A 19,436-nucleotide genomic window follows, 5' to 3' on the forward strand; every position below is an offset into this window, starting at 1 on the left:
AGCATGGAAAGCAGCCATAGACAATACATAAACAAATAAGCATGGCCATGTTCCAATAAAATTTATTTATGAATACAAGTAGTGATTTGCTCACAGGCCAGAGTTTGCTGAATCCTGGGTTAGGTGCACTACCATGTAATCTTCTGTCCTCTCCAGTCTTAAAGCAACCTGATATGGTTGACCTCACTGCTTTCTTTTTCCAGCTTAAATTCCCCACTAGGCCAAAGGTGCGGGTTCCTACCATCCCCATCACTAAACCTCACACCATGAAGCCAGCTCCACGGTTAACACCTGTGAGACCTGCAGCTGCCTCTCCCATTGTGTCAGGAGCCAGGCGGAGAAGAGTGCGCTGTCGGAAATGCAAAGCCTGTGTGCAGGGGGAATGTGGGGTTTGCCACTACTGCAGGGACATGAAGAAGTTTGGGGGGCCTGGACGCATGAAGCAGTCCTGTGTCCTTCGACAGTGCTTAGCAGTAAGTAATATTCTGGCTAAAGACTTGCGGGGAGGGGGTGCCCTGGTACTGGGGGACTGGAATACAGTTGGGAGAGTACAATTGCAGAGTTAAGAAGGAGTTATGCTTTGGCTTTCTTCATTTTGTCCCCCTCTTTCTGAGTTCAGAAAGGTACCATGTAGTGAAAATAATTAGCATTTTGGGCTTCCTCACCTAATTTTCAAACAAAAACCAGCATTTAAAGAGAAAGTCACTGCCTTCTGTACCCTAGTGGACCAGGAGAGGCTTGTGAGACTAAGGACAAGCCAATAAATAGTCCAAGAACGAGTGAAATTATTTATTTATTTTTCTTGGTCATGGGGCCTGAACCCTGGGCCTGGGCGTTGTCCCTCAGCTCTTCAGCTTAAGGCTAACGCTCTACCACTTGAGCCACAGCACCACGCCCGGCTTTTTTCTGCTTATGTGGTGCTGAGGAATTGAACCCAGGGCCTCATGCATGCGAAGCAAGCACTCTACCACTGAGCCACCTTCCCAGCCAAGTGAAATAATTTGATTGGTCTTTTGGTCTCTAGTGAGTCCTCTATCTTATTCCCTAGTTTTCTACCAAAACCTCTCCTCTCAGGCTGGGAAGGTGGCTCAGTGGTAGAGCGCTTGCCTTGCATGCCAGAGGCCCTGGGTTCAATTCCTCAGCACCACATAAGCAAAAAGAAAAAAGCCGGAAGTGGAGCTGTGGCTCAAGTGGTAGAGCCCTAGCCTTGAGCTGAAGAGCTGAGGGACAGCGCCCAGGCCCAGAGTTCAGGCCCCATGACCGGACCCAAAAAAAAAAAACAAAAAAAAAACCTCTCCTCTCTACACTGTCTCCATGCTCCTCACATGTTTGTAATAGAGTTAGAGCAACCAAGTTTCCCATCTTCAGTTAAAGGGAAGCAGAAGTAAGAAAGATCTATCCTGATTTTTTTGTTTCTTTGTCCTTTTATAGCCCAGATTGCCTCACTCAGTCACATGTTCCCTGTGCGGAGAGGTAGATCAAAATGAAGAGACACAGGACTTTGAGAAAAAACTTATGGAATGCTGTATCTGCAATGAGATCGTCCATCCCGGCTGCCTACAGGTGAGGAGAGGCCTAAAAGCTCCTGAAGTCTCAGCTGGTAGTAACAGGAGGATGGGACACTGCCATGAGAGGCTGCCACCATCCCCACTTGGGCCCTCGTCTCTGAGGTCACTTAGCAGAGTGATCTAACATTAGCCCTTTAATTCACATATCTACTGTCAGGCTCTGTGCTAGACCTTGAAGTTGATAAAACAATATGAAATACAAAATAAATCTGTTCCTAGCCTCGTGGAACTTATAGTCTACCCTGGATATTGTGTTTGGAATTCTTAGGCCATTGTGAAACTGCAGGTTCTTATTTAAGGATGTCTTTGCTATATGTCTCAGTGTTTCTCTGGACACTGATTCCCATAGGAAGTGAGAATAATATTTTTAACTGTCTATATCAGGCTTAGGACACAACTGAGCTATTAAAAAGTAGTTAGCTGGGTGCCAGTAGCTCATGCCTGTAATCCCAGCTACTCGGAGGCTGAGATCTGAATTCAAAGCCAAACCCTAGGAAGGAAAGTTTGTGAGACCCTTATCTCCAATTAACCACTCAGAAAACCGGAAGTGGCGCTGTGGCTCAAGTGGTTGAGCACTCACCTTGCGCTGAAGAGGTCAGAGACAGAGCCCAGGCTGTCAAAAAAAATAAAAAAAAAGAAAAGAAAAAAAAAAAAGTAAGGATGCAGGCATGATGGCACACACCTTTCTATCTATAATCCCAACAGAACTCACCTTCAGACTTGAGTCTACTGATCTAGCATAGGTCCTGTGTTCCTAAAGCTCCCAGATGATCCTGATGTATAGTCAGAACAGAATACCACTAGGCTGTGTGTGTGTGTGTGTGTGTGTGTGTGTGTGTGTGTGTGTGTGTGTGTGTGTGTGTGTGTGTGTGTGTAAATGCACACACACACACACATATATTGGTACTGGGGCTTGAGTTCAGGGTCCAGCACTGTCCCTTAGCTTTTTCACTCAAGGCTAGTGCTCTACCACTTGAGCCACAGCTCTACTTCTAGCTTTGTGCTGGTTAATTGGAGATAAGATTATCATGGACTTTACTACCCAGGCTGGCTTCCAACTGTTATCCTCAGATCTCAGCCTTCTGGGTAGCTAAGATTACAGGTGTGAGCCACTGTCACCCCACTGAAAACCAACCATTTTACATGCATTTTTCTTCTTAATCTTTAAGACAATCCTGTGAAATTGGTCTGCAATATAGAGGTGGCTTGCATGGTGGTATCTGCCTTTGTAGTCTAGTTATTTGGGAGGCTAAGGGATATCACTTTAGCCTATAAGTTTGAGGTCATTTTGGGCAATGTAGTGAGACCCCAGTCTCAAAAAAAGTATGTAGTTACTAGTTACATATTTTACTTTGCCAGAAACTATCAGCTGTTAGGACTAACACCTGTCTGACAGTGGTATTAGACTGTCATTTGTGAGAAGCAGCCCAATTTCAAAAGATTAAAATGTGGGCTGGGAATATGGCTTAGTGGTAGAGTGCTTACCTAGCATGCATGCATGAAGCCCTGGGTTCAATTCCTCAGTATCACATAAACAGAAAAAGCCGAAAGTGGTGCTGTGGCTCAAGTGGTAGAGCTGTTTGTTTGTTTATTGCCAGTCCTGGGGTTTGAACTCAGGGTGTAGGCACTGTCTCTGAGCTTCTTTTGTTCAAGGCTGGAGCCACAACACCACTACTGGCTTTTTCTATTATGTGGAGTATGTGTACTGAGGAGTCAAACCCAAAGCTTCATGCATGCTAAGCAAGTACTCTACCACTAAGCCACATTCCCAGCTCAAAATTTATTTTTTTAATGACATATTTTCAGCTGGACTGCATAAATAAAATCCCAGGAGGTTGAGATCTGTAAGACTGCAGTTTGAGGCCAGCCCCAACAGAAGAATTTACTAGACTCCTTTTTTTTTTTTTACTTTTTTTTTTTTTGGTCCGGTCGTGGGGCCTGTACTCTGGGCCTGGGCGCTGTCCCTCAGCTCTTCAGCTCTTGAGCCACAGCGCCACTTCCGGCTTTTTTTTCTTTTTGCTTATGTGGTTCTGGGGAATCGAACCCAGGGCCTCATGCATGCAAGGCAAGTGCTCTACCACTAAGCCACCTTCCCAGCCCCTTTTTTTTTAACATTTTTAACCAACAAAAAGCAGGGCTGGAGCCATAGCTCAGAGTAATATAGCATCAGTGTAGCAAGCAGAAGGCTCTGTAGTTTAAAACAGAGAATCACATAGGATAGATGTATAGATAGATAGGTTTCTGAGAATGTAGGTGCTGACTACTTATTACAAAGCATTTAGTAAATGCCAACCACCTTTCTAAACACTTTATATAATACATGATTTGATTCTTACCACAACCTTATAATATGGTATGTGTCATATCCCAAACAGTTGAGCTGGTACATTGTTACACGTATCCCCGTTGTACAGTTGAGAACATTGAGTTACGAGACTGGATCCTTAGTCACTGATGTCAAATAGTCATAAATATGACTGGCCATTAAGATCAGATCTGAAGCCACTGGTATAGACCCCCCAGGAGAATCTGTCAGGAGAGAAGACCACAGATTGACAAAGACCTGTGGAAGTCTCTCCATGGAGCCTAATTTTAGTCAAATAGCCAGGAGTGAAGATTGCCGAGAGTGGTCAGTTACTTAGTGTCTGGGAATGGGTCTTAATGGTTGTTTGGAGCTAATTAGCTCTCACTTTGTCCTCCTTTGGGAACCAAAATGGTATCTATTCCAATTCTTTTCCACCTTGTGTTGCTGTGTGGTAAAGGCAGAAGAGAAGAGACTGAATTTTGTGTGTGTGTGTGTTTAAAAAAAAAAATCCCTGTCTTCCTATAGATGGATGGAGAAGGGTTGCTTAACGAGGAATTGCCAAATTGCTGGGAGTGTCCAAAGTGTTACCAGGAAGACAGCTCAGAGAAATCCCAGGTAAAGGACTATATCCATACTACCTTTGTGACAGGAAAGTAAATGTCAGGTCTGGGAAATTGCTGCCTGTAATACAGGCAAATTATTTTTTATTTGTTTGATTTCCCTCCCCCCTTGGTTTTATTGTTGTTGTTTGGGGAGGTTTTGTTTTTGTTGTCTGTGAGCATGTTTGTTTGTTTACATATTTATTGTCTGCTGTGGGGCTTGAACTCAGGGTCTGGGCTCTCTCCCTGAGAGAGCCTCAGAGAGCCTCTTTGTGCTCAAGGCTAGTGCTCTACCACTAGAGCCACAGCACCACTTCCTGTTTTTGAGTGGTTCATTGGAGATAAGAGTCTCTTCATAGGTACTTTCTGCCAGAGCCAGCTTTAAACCACAATCCTCAGATCTCAGCCTGAGTTCCTGGGGTTTTTTATTTTTTTGTCGGTCGTGGGTCTGAATTCGGACTGGGCACTGTCCCTCAGCTCTTCAGCTCAAGGAGAGCCCCCTACCACTTGAGCCACAGTGCCACTTCCAGTTTTCTGAGTGATTTATTGGAGATAAGAGTCTCACAGAGTTTTTTGCCCCGGCTGGTTTTGAACCGTGATCCTCAGATCTCAGCCTCCTGAGTAGGATTACAGGCGTGAGCCACTGATACCTGGCTGGGAGTTTCTAGATTTTGCTTTTTATATAACAAAATGTTGAACTTGGGGTCCACAAATGCTGGAAGTCCTTGCTATATGTTCTGTGGCCCTAGAGAGGACGGAACCTCCTTTAGGCTGTTGGGAAGGAAAATTAGGTAATATGCAGTTCTCTCTTGAGGAGTGTAACTGGAGGAGAGGCTGTAACAGGCTGCTGGTGTTTTCCAGAATGTGTGCTAGAGATTCCAGTTAAGCCAGTTCACATTTTTGTCATCTTCACCTTTTTTGGCTTCACAAAAGACCTGCCTATTCCATGGGCTCCAATGTGCAACACAAAGACAATCCCGCCCCCAGGGGAGGTAGGGACTGGCTCTGTGACCTTGGTCAAGGTAAACTAATTTTGTTGGTCTAAGTCCAGTAATGACAGTGGGCCAAAATGACGGGTTGCTGACAAAGGCTAGATAAGATCTGCTGAGAGCATTTAAAAGAGGTGGCCACTCTAGTGTCTGTACAAGTGGGGAAATAGATATAGGAGAATATCCTTATCTTCTCTAACTCTGGGCTTTGCGCTGTCCCTCAGCTCTTCAGCTCTAGGCTAGCATTCTACCACTTGAGCCTCAGCACCACTTCCCGTTTTCTGAGTGGTTTATTGGAGATAAGAGTCTCACGGACTTTCCTGCCCAGGCTGGCTTTGAACCTCAATCCTCAGATCTCAGCTTTCTGAGTAGCTAGGATTACAGGCACGAGCCACCGGTGCCCTGCGAATGCACTTATTTTATTTTTTCTACTTAGGAACTGAGTTAGTGAAAAGTTTTAGTCTCCCTAGCTACTCAGGAGGCTGAGATCTGAGGATCGAGGTTCAAAGCCAGCTAAGCCAGCCCGGGCAGGAAAAGTCTGTGAGACTCTTATGTCCAATAAACCACTCAGAAAACTGGAAGTAGCACTGTGGCTCTAATGGTGGAACGCTTGCCTTAAGCTGAAGAGCTGAGGGACAGCGCCCAGGCCCAGAGCTCCAAGACCAAACAAAAAAAAAAAAGTTGGGTACTGGTAATTCATGACTATAATCCTAGCTACTCAGCAGGCTAAGATCTGAGGATCACAGTTCAAAACCAGCTGAGGCAGGCTTTAAGACTCTAATCTTCAATAAACTACTCAAAAACCAGAAGTGAAACTGTGGCTCAAATGAAAGATGCTAGCCTTGAGCACAAAAAAGCTCAGGGACAGTGTCTAGGCCCTGAGTTCGTCTAACATTAGACATAGACATATCATTTGGGTGAAAGAGCAAAATTAGGCTGGGCACTGGTAGCTCATAATCCTAGCTACTGAGATCTGAGGCTCTCAGTTCAAAGCCATCCCTGGCAGGAAAGTCTGTGAGACTCTTATCTCTGAATAACTACCAAAAGGCTGGAAGTGCAGCTCAAGTGGTAGAGCACTAGCCTTGACTAAAGGAGCTCAGGGATAGTGCCAGGTCCTAAGGTCAAGCCCCAGGACCAGCAAAAATATGGGGGTGGGGGAGGCACAAAATTAAGAGACTAGAGCCAGGTGCTGGTGGCTCTTGCCCATAATCCTAAGCTACTCAGGAGTTAGATCTGAGGATTGTGGTGAGACTCTTTCTCCAATTAACCACCAGAAAACTGGAAGTGATGCTCTGGCTCCGAAGTGGTAAAGTGCTAGCCTTGAGAGGATAAAGTTCAGGGACAGTGCCCAGGCTGAACTCTGGGCCTGGGCGCTGTCTCTCAGCTCTTCAGCTCAAGGCTAGCGCTCTACCACTTGAGCCACAGTGCACTTCCAGCTTTTTCTGTTTATGTGGTGCTGAGGAATTGAACCCAGGGCCTCATGCATGCAAGGCAAGCACTCTACCACTGAGCCACCTCCCCTACCCACCCCCTTTTTAAAAAAAAAACAACTTGAACTCGCCTCAGCCTTCTTGGGTTCTGGGATTATAGGTGTGCACTTAGCCAGGCGTTGATCTTCTTTAAAGTCTGGGAATGGGAATCTCAGAAATGAAACCCTTTAGGGCCCACGTAGTGCTGTGTTCTCCAGATGGTGACTTGGCTAAGGCCACCCAGGCACCCGGAGAGGACCAGAGTTTAGTTTTTTAGCTTGGCTCCAGGGTATAGAATCAAGTAGCTCATATTTTGGATTCACTTCTGTACGTGGACACAAACTTTTTTGTCACAGGTAGGTTTCTAATTTCTGATTTTTGCTCCATAAGTAGGATTCTCTTGACACAGACACGAGCTCTGAGAAGATGGTCCTTTCTGGCAACAGTAACCTATCTTCTCTCAGGCTGACCCTGTCCCTTTAGAACATTTGGGGAAAAGGAAGCACTGATGTAGCTTTTCTGGGTGTGTTTTGTAGAAGCGGAAAATGGAAGAAACCGACGAAGAAGCTGTGCAAGCCAAAGTCCTACGGCCCCTGCGGAGCTGCGAGGAGCCTCTCACTCCCCCCCCTCACTCCCCCACTTCCATGCTGCAGCTTATCCACGACCCCGTTTCCCCCAGGGGTATGGTGACTCGGTCATCTCCTGGGGCTGGCCCCAGCGACCACCACAGTGCCAGCCGAGATGAGCGCTTCAAACGGCGGCAGTTGCTGCGGCTGCAGGCCACAGAGCGCACCATGGTACGGGAAAAGGAGAACAATCCCAGCGGCAAAAAGGAGCTGTCTGAAGTTGAAAAGGCCAAGATCCGGGGATCGTACCTCACTGTCACGCTACAGAGGCCCACCAAAGAGCTCCACGGGACATCCATTGTGCCCAAGCTGCAGGCCATCACGGCCTCCTCTGCCAACCTTCGCCATTCCCCCCGTGTGCTAGTGCAGCACTGCCCAGCCCGAACGCCCCAGCGTGGGGATGAGGAGGGACTGGGGGGAGAGGAGGAAGAGGAGGAGGAGGAGGAGGAGGAAGATGACAGTGCAGAGGAGGGGGGTGCAGCCAGGCTGAATGGCCGGGGCAATTGGGCTCAGGATGGAGACGAAAGCTGGATGCAGCGGGAGGTCTGGATGTCTGTCTTCCGCTACCTCAGCCGCAGAGAACTTTGTGAATGTATGCGAGTGTGCAAGACGTGGTATAAATGGTGAGCAGGGATACACGGGGTCAGATGTAGGGGCATGGGAATAGGTTTCAGGGCTTCCATATGAGAGTGGCATGTACCTTGGCATCTGAAGGCTTGTGGGTTCCTCCTGTAAGGAGCAAAGGGGCCCAGCCTGGGTCTTATTAAAGATGTAGTCCATCATGGCTGAAGATGCCATTAGGGGAATTGGGGCCTTCGCCTCCTTTCCCTGCTGTATGCTTCTCCAGCACTGCTGGAAGGAGGGCAACTGATTTGGAGGGTGGGTTTGTGCAATTCCTGCTAAAATTTCAGGCTCTTGCCGGCCTGAAACTTCCCCCTTACCTCAACATCTCACAAACTCATTGGGAGCCTAGGACACCCACCCAAGATGGTGGGCATGCTTTCCAAATGAATTTGAAGATGTTCATAATTCTCCACAACTGTAATTCTCATCCTCCAAAATCTGAATCCAAATTCCTTTGTCCAGCGGGGTCCAGTTGTGAAGCGTCTGGGGACTTAATTGTCCTTGATGAATCCAACCATTTTCTTCTCAAGTTGAACAGATGCTTGTTAAGGAAATCCCTGGGGAATGTTCTCTTGGGTAACTTACAAGAAATGCTACTGAAGAGGCTGGGATGTAAGGATCGGGGTTCAAAGCCAGCCTGGGCAGGAAAGTCTGTGAGACTCTTACCTCCAATTTAATTTACCAGCAAAAATACAGAAGCTGTGCTGTGGCTCAAGTGATAAAGCGCTAGCCTTGAGGGAAAAAAAATGCCCAGGGACAGTGCCCAGGCCCTGAGTTTAATCCCCAGGACCAGCACAGACAGAACAGAACAGAAATGCAGGTTTTCAGAGTCCATCCCAGACCTGCTGAATCCATCTCTGGGGCAGGCCTGGAGCATACTCTCCCACGCGCTCTTTTAAGGGATGCTGCTGTGTGCTCAAGTTGGAGAAGCTCTTCTACCATAGAAGTTTGATGTGCCATGGGTAAAATTTTGTTCAAACAATAAATAACCCTATTCTTTTGTCAGTAAGAGTTTATGTTCCAAATCAGAATTAATATGTAATTACCCCAATTCTTTTTTGATACAGTTTGTGGCCCTGTCTGCCTCTACCCCTTGTTTTTCAGGCCACCATCCATAAGACTTTCATTGTGTGCATGTCTCACTGTCTCCTGCCAAGCAGACTGAGCCAGGCTTGGGGGCAGGGACTATAAAATTCTAAGTGGAAGTTTGCTTGGTGCAATGCTGTCTGTAGCATGTGGATTTGTAGACTGCAGTGGAAAGGCAGGCCTCTCCTTTCAGTTCTGGCCTGGACTGACTAGAAAATGTGAAGCTACTGCTGAAGCAGAAACCTGAGGGTGGAAGAGGACTCTTCTAGGCCTGATAGAGAAGGCTCCTTTGGCCTGAGACAGTAATTGGCTACGGCAGAGTGCGTTGTGGAGATTCTGAATAGCACCCTGCATTTCTCTCAGCTATGAGTGACTGTCAGTGGAGAGAATGGAGCAAGCCAAGTAGCTTCAGGCAATAAAAAAGTCCAGAAATTTTAACATGTTCTCTCATACATCCTTCAGTAGGAGCCATGCCATTTTAATACAAATGAAGGGTTTATATGTATTGTTGCTGTGTGTCCCAAGTTCATTGGTCGTTATGTACTATTTAACATATGGGTTTGTGAAATGTACGCTTGTTATAAAGAATAGTTGATAAAGGCAGTTTTTTTACTATTCTGCAAGGGTGTGATCCTTCTATTCATGTAGGGGAACTTAGAATAACCTTCCGGATGAACTGCTTTTTCCAGAAGCCTTCCAGCAGCCTGTGATGGGAGCTCCACTGACAAGGGCTATTGAGTTATTAAGAGCTAGTTCTCTTCCCTCTGTCACAGGTGCTGCGACAAGAGACTTTGGACGAAAATTGACTTGAGTAGGTGTAAGGCCATCGTACCCCAGGCTCTCAGTGGTATCATCAAGAGACAGCCAGCTAGTCTCGACCTCAGTTGGACCAACATCTCCAAAAAGCAACTGACGTGGCTGGTCAATAGATTGCCAGGTAGGTGAGCTGCCAGCCCTGTCCTTCTACAACCCAAGAAGGTCCAGCTGGGAATGTTGCTGTTGGTGATAACATTGGCAATACCGTTTAGCATTGCTTTAGGACAGCTTGTGGCTATGGTCCTGTGTCATTGTTACCTTTTGCCTGGCACGAGATTTACCCAGGGCCACCTTAACTATCCATCTCTGAGGAGTCAGTAGATAACAAATAGGATTGGGTATTGCTGCCAGCTCTCGTAGGTTTCCATCATCAGTATAGCCACTGGAGAGATAACTTGAGTCAGATGTTGCCTGGAGTGTTCCCTTGTAAGTCCTTGTGCATTTTGAGGTCTCAGAGAGAAAGCCAAGCAATCAGTCTACCACCAGAGCAGAAGTAATAGAGTACCATAGAAATCTTTAGACTTGACTAGGGCATAATCTATCTCTCCTTAGACTGGAAACCTGTTCATTTTACTCAGATCAGCTGGTTATTGAGGCTCTCAATGTGCTCTTAAGCAGTGTGTTGCATGTCTCTTTCTGTTGCTTGCAGGACTGAAAGACCTCCTCCTAGCTGGCTGCTCTTGGTCTGCTGTCTCTGCCCTCAGCACTTCCAGCTGCCCCCTTCTCAGGACCCTTGATCTTCGGTGGGCAGTAGGAATTAAGGACCCTCAAATTCGAGATTTGCTGGCTCCACCAGCTGATAAACCAGGTATGCTCTGGGCCTGGCTTCTGTGTGCTTATCTTGAAAGGTACCTTTGTCTTTCAACAGAACTCCTTGACTCCAAGGTAATCTTAGAATGAAGCTACGGGAGGAGGGAAGAGTGCAAGATGAAGATAAGAGTAAAGGGCCTTGCACAACTGTAACTTATTTACAAGTAGATAATTGCTACAAAGGAAGAAGCCCCTTCTGTGGGTCACTGGAGTTTGAAGCCCAGAGAATCTAAGCCTAAGGAAGTCTCACAAGGCTGGTTCAGGTGGAACACTGAATGACTGCCTAGAAAATCGGGAGTGTGGGAAGGAAAGGAGCATTCTGCATATAGCCATGTAAATGAGGCATAATCTGGCATTGCAAAGAAAGCAAACTCCTCTTGTTTTCTAGAAACTGTCCCTAGACATTGCTCACTCCCGGAAGCAGAGTTGGGTGTGGGCAATTCAGCCTCATCTCATCAAGATGGCCGGGCCAACACGTGCTGCCTGGGGCTTTGGAGCTGGATTATAGAAGAATTTTGGAATCTTTAAAAGTTATCATTTCCTACTTGGAGAGCTGGAAATGTTTCTCTCCTCTTCTTTCTCTACTTTAACCTGGCTCTTGAGCCATCTAGCTAGCTGGAACCTGCTGTTTCCTTTTTCTTTGCTTTGTCACTTTAAAGAAAAAGTTGGGGGGCTGGGAAGGTGGCTTAGTGGTAGAGTGCTTGCCTAGCATGCATGAAGCCCTGGGTTTGATTCCTCAGTACCACATACACAGAAAAAAATAGAAGTGGTGCTGTGTCTCAAGTGGTAGAGTGCTAGCCTTAAGCAAAAGAAATTCAGGGACAGTGCCCAGGCCCTGAGTTCAAGCCCCAGGACTGGCAAAAAAAAAAAAAAGGTTGGGCACCCAGTAATCCTAGCTGTTCAAGAGGCTGAGATCTGAAAATCACGGTTCAAAGCCAGCCTGGGCAAGATAGTCCATGAGACTTTTTTTTTTTTTTTTTTTTTTTTTTGGCCAGGGCCTGGGCACTGTCCCTGAGGGGCTTCTTTTTGCTCAAGGCTAGCACTCTACTACCACTTCTGGAATTTTCTGGTTATGTGGTACTTAAGGAATCAAACCCAGGGCATCATGCATGCTAGGCAAGCACTCTACCACTAAGCCACATTACCAGCCCCTCCATGAGACTCATATCTCCAATTAACTACCCCAAACCGGGAAGTGGAGCTGTGGCTTAAGTGGTAGAGCAGTAGCCTCAAGTGGAAAAGCTAAGGACAGTACCCATGCCTTGAGTTCAAGCTCCAGTGCTAGCACAATAAAGCAATAAATAAAAATTTTAAGTTTTGAGCCAGGTGCCAGTGGCTCATACCTATAATCCTAGCTGCTCAGGAGACTGAGAATTGAGGATCACTGCTTGAAGCCAGCCTGGGCAGGAAAGTCCTTGAGACTTACCTCCAATAAAGCACCAAAAAAGCCAGAAGTGGAGCTGTGACAAAAGTGGTAGAGCACCAGCCTTGTACAAAAATGCTCAGGAACAATGCCTAGGCCCTGAGTTCAAGTCCCAGAACTGTCACCAAAAAGGAAATTTTATTGTAAGTTCTTTGCTTGCCCATGCAGGTCAGGACAATCGCAGCAAGCTTCGGAACATGACTGACTTCCGGCTGGCAGGACTTGACATCACGGATGCCACACTTCGGCTCATCATTCGCCACATGCCCCTCCTGTCTCGACTCGACCTTAGTCATTGCAGCCACCTTACAGATCAGTCCTCCAACCTACTCACCGCTGTCGGGTCTTCCACGCGTTACTCCCTCACTGAGCTCAATATGGCAGGTAGGCTGCTACCTTTGTTCATGCTAAGTGTGCCCCTGCTTCCTGGAGACCCAGCTGGGTGTTCTTGGAACTTGACCAGTAAACAGAATGATTTGCAGTCAGTTGACTGAACCATGTTAGTTCACTTCTTCACATCAACACAAGAAAGGCTTTCCTTCTTTTTTAACTGATGGAGACTGAGGTATGGAGGAGTTAAGTAAGGTGCTCTGTGCAGGGCCACCATCAACCTGCACCCTCGAGCCTGCCAACCCTGGTGGGACTGCAAAGAAGGCAGCAGGAGGCCTTCAGAGGCCGCAGTGCTTGCTGCCAGCACTTCTGCTCTTTGAAAGAGGATCTTTCAAGACTGACAAAGCCTTCATCACATTAGAGAGGGATATGGGAACTGAATGGCAAGAAGGAATCTGGGGCTGTGTGTTTGTGACTTGATTCTCTTGCTCATTTTGCCCACAGGTTGCAATAAATTGACAGACCAGACCCTGATCTACCTACGGCGCATAGCCAATGTCACCTTGATTGACCTTCGAGGATGCAAGCAGATCACTCGAAAAGCCTGCGAGCACTTCATCTCAGACTTGTCCATCAACAGCCTGTACTGCCTGTCTGACGAGAAGCTGATACAGAAAATCAGCTAAGACACACCCAGCCTGGACTCATCAGGAAACCAATCTTCCCCTGCCTTCCCACTGAGGAGAGTCTTTCCCTGATCCTGCATAGGCTCCAGGCCAGCGGCACACTCCCTCTCTGCTCTCCTGCCCTGAGCCCTGCTCGCTCGCATAGGCGGGGCAGAGAGAGTGGTGGATGCCAGGCTTGCCTGCCTGCTCCTCTCCCTCCCAAGGAAAAAGGAACAGCAGTTGATCCAAGAGGAAAGCACGGGCAGTGCCGTCAGGAGGCCAGGCTTTCAGTTTGGGATGTTTGTGCGACTTTCACTTGTACCAGGCCCACGACCCACTTTCCCACCTGTGGTCCCCAGCAGTGCCTGGTTCTGTGCAAACTCTAGGGAAGAAAGTGCCCTGTCCTCGTGGCCAGGTTCTCCTCGCGGTGTCCAGTGCGTGTCTCCTCCATCTCACTGTCCCGGCTTCTGCAGGAGGGGCCAGCAGCCCCAGGATGCCAGGCCCGGCAGGTCCCACTGGTGCTGTGATAACTGAAGCCTCGCACCAATGTCTATACGCTCGTCCTCATTTCCTGTCCCTGAGCTTGATGCTGTCTAGCACTAGTAGCACCCGTGCTCATTCACACGTGGCTCCCTGCGACCCACCTGCCCCACCCAGCTTTCCCACCAGTCTCTGTGAGGTCCTTGTTGCACTTATTGGGGTTGAAGCTCTTCAGAGGAGCATGGAACTGTACCCCGAGGGACACCCCCATCTCATTGCTACCCAGACAGATTCTGAGACAGGCACCATCTCTTCGTCCCCCTCTCTTGCCTCCCACTCACTGCCCTTTTCCACGTGTCCTCGTCCCCACCTGAATTGGGTTTTCCCAGGATGCATGTCCCCAGAGGGAGCAGCCTGTTCCCCGGGTGAGGGGAGCAGACGAGTGGCCGAGTCTCCCTCTGCCTCTAGACCAGGCTTTTCTGGGCCTCTGGTTTAGTGTAGCCCTGAGCTCAGGTCTGTGCATTGCCTCGCGGCTCACGGACCTGATGCCTTTTGAGGGGAGGAGAGGGGTCTTGCTTGGAAGCCAGTCACCCACCCTCTGCCCGCAGATGTGGAAAGGGGGTGTGCATGTGCCTCTGTGTGTGTGTGTGTGTGTGTGTGTGAGTGAGTGGCTGAGTGTGCTGCGCGCGTGTGTGTACAGGAGAGGGGAGCATGGAATTCCCACTCCACCACCCTTCGTCAAGCCCCATCAGCTGCCCTCTTTTACTTTGCATTGAACGGCCTGTCCAAAGATCCTCTCTCTAGGGCAGCAGAGAGCTTTTTGCACTTTAAAAAGAGAAGGAGAAGAAAGGTCGGAATTTGTTTTGGGTCAATATTTAAATGTGTGAGGAGATGCTCAGTAGCAGCAGCCAGTGGCAAGTGTATATGATAGATGCAAATTTGCACTCTGCTCCCCATCTGTAGGAGATTGATAGCACAACCTTGCCCCACCCCTTCCCCTCCTCTTTCCTGTAGCCCAGGCACGGGCTTTCCTCCCAAACCCTATTCTGAGGGGACAGAGCCCCAGCACCAGGGGTCTGAAGTGTGAGCCACCTGAGGAGAGATGCCGACTGCACCCTTGCCACTGCCAAAGCAATAGAAGCAGAGAGGTTCCCTCTTTGTCACCTAGCCCAGCTTTGATCCTGGCATTAAGCCACCATTTTAGGGAAAACTGGGTCTGGTAGGGGTAGCATTGTGTCTGTTTCTTCCAATCTGCTGATTCTCTTGGCTGCACCTTAAAAACAGCAGCAGCTTGCTCCCGTGACCCTTCGCCCCTTCCATTGGTCTCCAGGCCCTAGCATTCTGGGGCCAAAACCTTGAGGAAATTCCAGTGACTTATTCCAGAGTGCCTCAGTTAGGGGAACTTCTCTGTAAAGAACCCTGGGTATTGAGCAGAAACCTTAGTATTGTCAATGACCTATATGACCGGACGCTTCCTCCCCTCGCCCTCCCCTTTTTGGTTGCTCCTGTGGAAAATACTGAAAAAGATTACTAAGTTTTGTTGTCTTTTCATAAAGGAGGGGAGCAGGCGAGGCCCCTTCAGAGCAGGGATTGCGCCGGGACAGTGCCTCTGACTTTGGGACATTTCACCCGCAGAAATTTCCAAACTGATGGTTTGTTTTGGGTTTTGTTTTTGTTTGTTGATTGGTTGGTTTGGAAAAAAACAAAAAACAAGCATTTGTACCGTGCACGTAAATTGGTCAGCCGTAAGGGAGCCCAGGATGGTGGCAGACGGACCGACACCTTTGCTGGCTTTTCCCTTTCTTTGGGACTGTGAGGGACGAATGCTTTTAAGAGGTGAGGGTGGGCCCGTGGGGAAGAGAGGACATCTCTGGGAACAGGGGAGCTGGGGAGTTCCGTCGTATTCCTGCATCTACTCTTAGCTGCAGCCGTGCCGAAGAGCCTGCCCTCAGACTGTAGGGCCTGACCTCTGCCTCCATCTTTCCATGTACCGGGGCAAAAAACCACAAAGGAAAGGAAGAAAATTTATATATATATATACATATATATAAATAATATAAAATCACTTGGTGATTAAAAAAACTGCTCCATAAATAAAACTCCTAAAGTCACTATGTTTAAAGGGTTTGGTTGTGTTTTTTGTTTTTCAGGAAAAATATTGTAAATATATATTTTTTTGTTGCTGATTTAGAGTCAATCTCCAATGTTGTGCTAAAATTTTTAAATTAAATGTAAGCATTAAGGGGATGAATCTTACTATCTCAACACATTACGGTTATTTTGGGCCAGGGGATGGAGGGAAGCTAGTTGGACTTTGTTTTGTTTTCTAAAAGTTCTCCACTTTGGGATTTAGAAAGAGTAAGAATGTCTTTCCTCTGACACATAGGAATGGGAGATATTTGTGTAATAAAATTTTTAAAAGACAAAAAAAGAAATAGCCTCCAATGGGAAATATTTTGATTTGGGTTTTTGTTTTGTTTTTGTTTTTAAATAAAAAGACTTTAAAAACAAAAACTAACCTTTTTCTGCTTTGGCGTGTGTGTCTGTGAGAATGAGTCTGGTCGCACAGGCTGAGGCTGGTGCTGGTGGCCGTGGCCAGGGTGCCACCGCTGGGCGGCAGCGCTGTGCCCACGTCTACGACTCGCTCCTTACTAGCTTTTTGTTGTTTCAGTGACAACAACAACAACAAAAAAAAAGCTTAAAGCAACACTTCTAGAGATACTTGCTTCATCAAGGTGAACTTTTTTTTAAATGTTCAATCTCTCCCAAAGCAAAAGAAGTAAAAGGATGGTACTTAGAAGAGGCCTAGGTACCTGATGTCCACCCCTGCCAGGCAACAGGATGAAGCTGCAGGAAGCCCTCCCCCAGGCAGTGCCTGAAGTTGCCAAGCAGAGCAGCTGTGATTGGCATTTTCTCCACTTCATCCCTATGGCTGGCATTTCCTGTCTGGCAGGTGGAGAACAAGCTTTCAACCTCTAAACAAAGACCAGACACCGGCACCCCTTTGTGTGTCTCAGGAAAGTTGAGCTGGAAACCTGGAAGGGCCTGAGCAAGCATTGGTCACACTGCCTTGTTTGAGTTCCTCTCGGCTTCTGCTGTGCATCCTAGAAACTGACAAGACATTGAGTCCATGATGACCTGATAGGATGTTGATCTCCATGATGGATGTGGTTAACAGAAGGCAGAAAGCATCAATTTTGCCTCTTGGGTATCTTGTGCCTCTTGGTATCCTCATCCCTGCAACCCTACGTGGAAGCCACAGTCCTAAGCAATCTGGCAGCCTGCAGTCCAACCCTATTTCCATGTTGACAACCAGAACATGCCTAAAATCCTGGCTCTTCAGGAAGCTGAGAACTGAGAATCACAGTTGAAAGCTAGCCTGCATAGGAAAGTCCATGAGACTCTCCCCAATTAAACACCAAAAAAGATGGAAGTGGAGCTGCAGCTCAAGTGGTAGAATGCTAGCCTTGGGCAGGGGCGGGGGACTCCAACTCCAACAACATAGCCAAAGGCTAGGCTAGAGGCATGGCTGAAGTGGTAGAGTCCCAGCTAAGCAAGCCAAGCAAGAATGAGGCCCTGAGTTCAAACCCCAATGCAACAACAACAACAAAAAAAGCTATTTCCTGGAACCTTCTGGTCTTGAGGGTACCTCTAAGTAGTCAGCCTGCCCACCTGACTTGTAAACTTCATGGGACAGAGATCAGTCTTGCTCACCTGTCAGCTGGTACAGAACTGAGGACATAAGTGCCCAGGAAACACTGCTGAGTACTGCAAGTAGCTCACTTGGTTACCTGCACACTCTTGCAACCTTCCAATATCCAATATCGCTTTTCTACTACCTCATATTTATTTCCCTGCCTTCCTTTTTTTTGAAGAGGAGAGGGGTCCTTTTGTGTTCAGGCTAGCCTCAGCTTCCTGAGTAGCGCCACCACAGTACACACTGCACCCTGGCCTCCCCTTCTTTAGTCCTGCCTTGTGTGCACACACAGGTGCTAAGAAGGGCTGCAAACCACTGGCTGCCTCAGTGGTCCCCAGGCTTGCTGGGTTTAGCCTGCACCTCTCTACCACAACTAAAAGTCTGTCCTTCCTTCAAACATGTCTTTAGAAGCCTGTCTTGTTTCTCTCCAACCAGGAAGGGCTACTGCTTCAAAGGCAACAACATGGTGTCAAGAGCTGACATCCACTGGGCCTTTCTAACTGGTGGCCACTGTTCTGAGTAGCTGACACATACCAAGTTGCATCACCTGCGAGCAGCTCTACTGTCACGTTTAAAGATGAGAAACAACTTTGCACACTGAACAGTTCTCCCAAAGTGACTTGGTTAGTCAAACCAGAGACAGCCGCGTGTAGCAGTTCACACCGCTAATCCCAACTACTAGAGGCTGACGCAAGAGGATCACAAATTTGAAGACAGCCATGGGCTACTTAACTCAAAACCAAATCCAGAGACTGGCTCTGGAATTTGCGCTATTGAGGCTGCAGAAGTCCCATAGAGCACGAACCCACAGGAGGCGAAGTGTTGGGGCTAAGAGCCAGTGATAAATTCGGGACACTGCAATCTCACGGACTCTGCTGAGCATCCTGGTCCACAGGCTTGCTGGCCCACACTGTGCCTTTCTGACACTTCTAATTCCTCGATGCTGGTGCTAGCCTTAGCAGCTCTACTCCTGGGTCTGCCCCAGGAGTGAGAAAATGAGGAAATTTTCAGATCACGAACGTAATCAAAGATGACAGCGGGGCACCAGAGGCTCGCTCCCGTTATCCTAGTTACTCAGAAGGCTGAGATCTGAACCCAGCCCTATCTGGCAGACAAAACAGACTCAATTCCAATAAACCAGCAAAAAGCCAGAAGTGGAGGTGTGTGGGTTGAGTGGTAGAGTGCCAGCCTTGAGCAAAACCAAAGGAGAAGAACAGGAGAACGAGGAGGAAGCGGAGGAGAAGAAAGGAGTGGGGAGGAGAAGAGGAAAGATGGGGGGTGAGGAAAAGGGGGGAGAGGATTAGCAGGACCAGCTTCATGGTTTCATGGACAAACAGCTGTGTATGCCAAGGCCTGGAGCTTATTCCTAAGCTCTGCTCTTGCTATTCTGAAGGTCTTAATGCCTTCTGAACAGAACATTCTGATTTTCTGAAGGTCCTGAGAATGATGGAGCAGGTCTGGGGTGGGGACAGCCTCCCAGCCCCCTCCAGGCCGCCTCGGCCCAGCGAACAAGCCCAGGCCCGGCGCTGCCTGGCTGCGGGGACCCCCGCCACCCTCTCTCCAGGCCACAGGGGTGCAGCCCCCTCGCCCGGGGGAGACCCTCGGAAGGAAGGAGCAGAGGCGGGAGCGGCCGGCTGCGATGCTTGCCCAGGGCGGCGGTCAGGCCCCGGCCTCCTCCCCTGCAGAGGCTGCGGGCCGAGGGCTGGGTGGTGGGAACCACGCCCGGACCCAGAACCGGGCAGGGACAGGCAAAGGTGGGGGGCGGAAGGCCAAGACGCCCCGGGGCCCTGGCCCCCGGCAGGCCGGCCCAGCTCGGCGGCAACCTCCTTAACCCACGCAGTCCCGGGAGCACCCGCTCTAAAAGCAGCGGTTCGAGCCCCAGGAACGACAAAAAGGAGAACATGGCGCTGGGACCCAACCCCAGGTCCTCTCCATCTCTTCCACCGCAC

The 19,436-nt window shown here is 48.4% G+C and overlaps 1 protein-coding gene across 2 annotated transcripts in view; it reads left to right on the forward strand.

Annotated features, from left to right (window-relative positions):
- Window positions 1–16,225, forward strand: part of LOC138824357 (lysine-specific demethylase 2A) — a 110,717-nt gene extending 94,492 nt beyond the window's left edge. For both annotated transcript variants that reach the window (XM_070018200.1, XM_070018199.1), the window contains 8 exons: window positions 204–473; window positions 1,432–1,563; window positions 4,399–4,488; window positions 7,467–8,179; window positions 10,040–10,203; window positions 10,732–10,890; window positions 12,484–12,699; window positions 13,150–16,225. In XM_070018200.1, coding sequence (XP_069874301.1) covers window positions 204–473; window positions 1,432–1,563; window positions 4,399–4,488; window positions 7,467–8,179; window positions 10,040–10,203; window positions 10,732–10,890; window positions 12,484–12,699; window positions 13,150–13,331 — 1,926 coding nt within the window. In that variant the 3' untranslated portion in view covers window positions 13,332–16,225. The remainder of the gene's footprint in view (window positions 1–203; window positions 474–1,431; window positions 1,564–4,398; window positions 4,489–7,466; window positions 8,180–10,039; window positions 10,204–10,731; window positions 10,891–12,483; window positions 12,700–13,149) is intronic.
- The last annotated feature ends 3,211 nt before the right edge of the window (window positions 16,226–19,436 follow it).

This window comes from Dipodomys merriami, unplaced genomic scaffold, assembly GCF_024711535.1.
Source record: "Dipodomys merriami isolate MVZ:Mamm:240054 unplaced genomic scaffold, mDipMer1.0.p SCAF_128, whole genome shotgun sequence".
In the NCBI taxonomy this organism is placed as follows: domain Eukaryota; kingdom Metazoa; phylum Chordata; class Mammalia; order Rodentia; family Heteromyidae; genus Dipodomys; species Dipodomys merriami.